General features: G+C 40.8%; 1 protein-coding gene across 1 annotated transcript in view; it reads left to right on the top strand.

Moving 5' to 3' along the window:
* Positions 1-782: 782 nt before the first annotated feature.
* LOC103132866 (phospholipid-transporting ATPase IC-like) overlaps positions 783-5,806 on the top strand; it is a 6,599-nt gene continuing 1,575 nt past the window's right edge. The window contains exons 1-3 of the mRNA XM_016667627.1: positions 783-1,105; positions 3,838-3,976; positions 4,075-4,205. Coding sequence (XP_016523113.1) covers positions 1,019-1,105; positions 3,838-3,976; positions 4,075-4,205 — 357 coding nt within the window. The 5' untranslated portion in view covers positions 783-1,018. The remainder of the gene's footprint in view (positions 1,106-3,837; positions 3,977-4,074; positions 4,206-5,806) is intronic.

The following is a 5,806-nucleotide window of genomic DNA, read 5'->3' as shown; positions in this document are numbered from 1 at the left end:
AGAAGCTGAGACAGGCCATCATAGCCTCAGCTGATCAGAGTGGGAAAGTTACTGAAGATTTTGTAAAGATGAAGGAAAAACTCAGAGAGTTTACAGGAGAATAATCAGACCCTGATGAGCCTGGAGATGTTCTGGTTTCTTATAATTACCTGTTTATTGTATTTTACAGCTACAGATTCTGTGCAGTTTGATTATGAAAACATAAAGTATGAAATAAACTCTTCAGATCAGCACAGGACAACTGTCCTTCACATGTAAATACTGTAAATATTACAGTAATATCTGGTTATTAACCCGATTGCTGAGTTCACAGACTATCAGGTGTTTTAAAATGTTTATTAAATCCAACATTCAATGTCTCTGAAACAGATCATTTCATGTTTTCACTTTTAAAGTTCTGTGAGATTTTAGTTTTTATCTTCTGATCATGTAATCAAATAAAGTTCTTGGAATAATTGATCTGGTCAGCCTCTTTCTTTACTTCTCTGTAAGTTTGTTTCCGCCTCCACCACCAGGGGCGCTGTTGATGACGTTTCCTCAGAGAGAGACAGTTAGAGGTGCAGAAGAAGTCTGGTTCTTCCTACTAAAACCTAAGAACAGGAAGGACAGGATGACATCAGCCCTGTTGTCATCAAGAGAAATAACAGAAAATTGGAGATGATGAAATGGTGAAGATTTAGAAAGATGGAAATTTATTGGTAGTTTGTAAAAAAGAGCAAAAAAAAAGGCTTCAAATGTGGATATCAGTAAAAATACTTGGAGGATAAAAAGTGTGAGTGATTTATGAAATCGTTCTAGAAGTTGACCTTATTTAGGGACCAACTCAGTGAAATGTGTTTCCTGATGTTTGTTCCTGCAGGACGTGAACGACGAGCTCAGCCTGAAGGTCCCGACGCTGTATCTGCCCGGCCAGCAGGGGTCGCTGTTCAACTACAAGAACTTCTTCATCAGCTTGTTCCACGGCATCTTCGTGTCGCTCATCATCTTCTTCATCCCGTACGGAGCGTTCCTGCAGACCATGGGGCAGGACGGCGAGGCGCCCTCCGACTACCAGTCCTTCGCCGTGGTTACGGCCTCGTCGCTCGTCTTCATCGTCAACCTGCAGGTCAGAACAGGAAAGTAACGAGTCGCCTGACTGAGGATGAAGTCGTNAATGAAAAAATATATTATTCCTATTTGTAAACCTGGCAAAGATCCAAATTCAGCTGAAAGTTACAGACCAAAAGCTCTAACATCATGTTTAGGTAAAATTATGGGAAAAAGGTAAATAATAGATTATTTTACTTTTTAGAATCTAAGGAGAAAATTAAATCTCATCAGTTTGGATTTAGAAAAGGCAGAAGTGGAAAAGATCCATCATCATGTCTGGAACATGAAATTAGACGGGCCAGATTAATAAAGAGAGATTGATGGCAGTAAAAGGATTATGACATGTTGTGGATTAAATTAAACAAATGGTTTTAAAGGGATAGAATATATAGGTGGATAGAAAAATTTAACTGAAATAAATATTAGAGATGAAATAGGTGGGGAAATAAGTTGAAAGTATCAAGTTGAAAATGTGACAAGGCAGTGTTATAAGTCCTGTGTTATTCATTATAATGATTAATGATGTTTTAGTAGTATAGATAAATCTTTTGGTGTTTCATTATTTGCAGATGATGGTATTATTTGGAAAAGGGGAAAAAGATAATTTATAAACAGGAAAATACAGGAAGCATTAAATAGTGTAGAGGCTTTAAATGGAGATTTAGATTCTCAACATTAAAGTTTAAATTTGTTGTTTTCACAAATAGAAAATTAAATATTAATGAGTCTTAAATTATATGGGAATATTATAGGAAGGACAGATCAGATTAAATATTTGGGTATGTGGTTTGATAAAAACTTACATGGAAAATACATATAGGTAAAATAATTGAAAAAAGTAAAAATAAATTTAAATATAATGAGATGTTTGAGGCATAGATTGGAGGGCTGATAGGAAAGCTTTAAAGACAATTCAGGGGCGGATCTACTGGGGTGGCAGTTGCCACCACAAACGAGAGCCTTGCCACCCCAGCTAGCGACAATGAATTCAATAAATAGTTATGGCAAATCGGACATTAAGCGCATGAAACTCTTTTTTCCGACAACATTGAATGCAACACAATGTAACCTGACACCCACAGCATGGATGGATATATTATTAGACTGGATATTATGAGATTTATCGTAAGTCACACATGCGCAGTTTCTGTCCTTTCAGTCAGGAATATCGGTGGTCAGGAAACTACTACAATCACGCAAAGAATCAGAACAACGGACGCAATGTTTAGCTATTAATTCAACCATAGATGATGGTAATAAGGGCTTCAGATTTGGTGAGGAAAACGTTTTAATTTAAAGAAAACATTGAACAAGTGAGCAGTGGGTCAGTTATACTAGCCTAACTGTTAGCCTGGTATTGACTTTGATAACCTTAGCATGTGCTGCGCAGTTCGGTGTGTTTTGGTTCCGTTAGGATTAAACAACCCGCCCACCATGTCATCAGTAGAGCAGCTGTTTAAATCAGTTAATCAACCACCGCGGTGTTCAGGCGAAAACTTATTAATAATCACATTATAGACATTAAGCCTGACAACATAATGTAACAGACTGGATGTAATGTTTTAGTGTTTTTGCTACTTTTTTGTGTGGGAAATGTTTGCTTTTGGGTGTTGATTCCCCTGATCAGTAATCTCTGCTCTATCTGCTCGTTGAGCTGTTGTTTGTCGGTTGCCATGGCAACGGGTCGTGCGTAATACCGACATACAGAGTAAAGGCGGAATAGAGGTGGTTGGGGCTATTTTATCTTTATTTCTATATCCATTTGAATTTTGTTACTTTATTCTTAAATTTCTATTTTTTGTATTATTTACAAAGTTTATTTGTAGGTTGATAATTGTTGATTTTATTTATTGTTTTGTTTTATTATTTTCTAAATTTAGACAGGAAGTAATATGGGTCAGTCCACTTTCTATAAGTGCAGGGGCCTGAAGGACCAGCAGGCATTTGGGTTTGGGGTCGATGGTTTTTACCAGAGCAAGAGTGGTAGCATGAGAACAAATGAAAGTTTGATCTCTGTAATTCACAGAGAACAATCAATAAGTTTGGACATTGAACCTTCTTTTGCCCGTGTCCAGAAACTTGACCCCAGTGCCTCAGTAGTGGCTTGGTGGAATTTTTATTTTATGTTTGGCTTGGCAAACAGTCAGAAGTGGTTCTGTCTAGTTTGGTTTTTCACCTGTTTATCAGCTTTATTGTACCTTTATTGTGGCGCAATGCAGCCGCTGCAATTCCTAAAAACAAGCGACAAAAACTGATCTAATGCCCTGTGTTCACAAACCGTGATATTTACAACAGTCGTCAAACTGCGGCTCCTACAGCATATTTAAAATAAAACGACTGACCAATATTAATAGAAATTTGCCCTTTCTTGCAACTTGACAAGACTAACAGAAACTAAACTGTTTATAGATTTGTATCATTGAGAATTTATCAAACATCAGTTTTCTAAGTCTTTTTAAAGTCATATTTAATAGATATATCTAATAACAAATGATGGTGCTAATATTTTCGTGACAGACTTGTCTTTGTCCTGTATTGGGATAAAATGGTTTTCTGGACAGAGTGCATATCAATTGATATGCATATCAGTAATGCATATCAATTAGCAGGAGTTTGAAAGACGTAAAAATAATGAACTATACTACATTAAGAAATTGTATTTAAGCNCTCTGACTTGATTAGAATAGTGTTTTTGGTAAATGAGTTGCAGTTCCAGCTACTAACCACCAGGGGTTCTGACCCGTCCAGATCTCTCTGGACACGTCGTACTGGACCTTCGTCAGCTGCTTCGCCGTTCTGGGCAGCATCGCCATTTACTTCGGCATCATGTTTGACATCCACAGCGCCGGGATCCACGTCATCTTCCCCTCCGTCTTCACCTTCACAGGTCGGCTCTCTGGGCGTTTAGTCAGCGTCACTGGAGCCGAGTAGCAGAGTAACATGTTGAACTGTGTGTGTGTGTGTGTGTGTGTGTGTGTGCTGCAGGCGCGGCACCCAACGCCCTGCGGCAGCCCTACCTGTGGCTGACCATCATCCTGACGGTGGGGATCAGCCTGCTGCCCGTCATCTGCATCCAGTTCCTCCATAAAACCATCTGGCCGTCTGTGGGAGACAAGGTGAGAAACTCACCACGTCTTAAAGCTCAACCTGAGCGGAAACACTGCAGCTCACCCAGAGTGGCCTGTTTATAAATGTGACACCACAAAACCACCAACCAGTCCAAGAGTTTTCACTTATTTACAGATTCTGAAAATATGGATTTGAATCTTTTTCAGTGATGAAAAATTTATCTCAGAAATTTTTAGAAAAANTATTTATTTACTGCCACCCCTGAAAAAGTCCCTGCCACCCTCTTGCCACCCCATAAATATTTTTCTAGATCCGCCCCTGAGTCAATTTATATTGGACTAATTAGATCAATTTTTTATTATGGATGTATTTGATACAATTCAGCTTCAAGTAGTTTATTAAAAATAGATAGAATATAATATCAGGCATTAAGACTTTGTTTAGCGATGAAAACAACTCCAGTTTCAGCTCTACAGGTTGAGACGGATGAGATGCCGCTGGATATTTAGGGATCCGGTTCTTCTGTCATGTAGCTTCTGTAAGGAGTGTCTGCAGAACCACTGGAGAGAGAAACCAGGAAGAGAGCGTCCAGTTTGTAAAAGGAGATCTTCTAAAGATCTTCCACCTATAAATCTGTGAGTCTTTCTTCCAGCAGAGAGCAGAAATCAAGCCATGGCAGCACATGAAGCAGCCAACATGCAGAGGCGCCAGCGGTCTGATTGGTGCTCTGCCTGTTCAATGCATCAGTTATAAAATCTACAAACCTTCTTTCTTTCAGGAAAAATTCTGCCCTGCCAGTAAAATTCTCACTGCAGAAAAAATGCTTGAAGTCTGTCTTCTTGGAAAATACATATATATAAATATATATTTTTTATTTTTAATATAAACAAAAACACACAATGCTTAGCCTGGCGGGGCACATAAAGCCTGGCGGGGCACATGAAGCCTGGCGGGGCACATAAAGCCTGGCGGGGCACATGAAGCCTGGCGGGGCACATAAAGCCTGGCGGGGCACATAAAGCCTGGCGGGGCACATGAAGCCTGGCGGGGCACATGAAGCCTGACGGGGCACATGAAGCCTGGCGGGGCACATGAAGCCTGGCGGGGCACATGAAGCCTGGCGGCCCACCAGGCCTGTAATACACTGAGGAAACCCTGGTCCCCCTCCAAGGGGCCCCCACCTGTAGGAGGGCCAAAGGGGTCGGGTGCAGTGTGGGATGGGTGGCTGAGCCAGGGGGCCCTGGAGGTCCGGTTGTTGGTTCCAGAAACTGGATCTTGGGACCTGGAATGTCGCCTCTCTGGTGGGGAAGGAGCCGGAGCTGGTGGGTGAGGCTGAGAGGTTCTGGCTAGAAATGGTCCGTCTCACCTCAACACATGGTTCTGGTTCTGGAACCAGACTCCTCGATGTTCCCCGCGACCCGAACCCGGATTAGCGGAAAGATGGATGTTTAAATATCGTTTCACTGGTGATGTTTTCCTGTAACATATAATTACCCAACAATATTTTTACATTTTCTGTCAACTTAACATCTTTAATACTAAAACTCGGTGGAGCCTCTCGGCGCCCCGACCGCCGGGCTGAGCAGGTTTCTGGGGGAAACCCTGATATTGTATTAGCCATTAGGTAATACATTCAAGAGTACTTTTA

This window comes from Poecilia formosa, unplaced genomic scaffold (assembly GCF_000485575.1).
Source record: "Poecilia formosa unplaced genomic scaffold, Poecilia_formosa-5.1.2 Scaffold1427, whole genome shotgun sequence".
In the NCBI taxonomy this organism is placed as follows: Eukaryota; Metazoa; Chordata; class Actinopteri; order Cyprinodontiformes; family Poeciliidae; genus Poecilia; species Poecilia formosa.
This window is presented reverse-complemented; position numbering and strand designations above follow the sequence as displayed.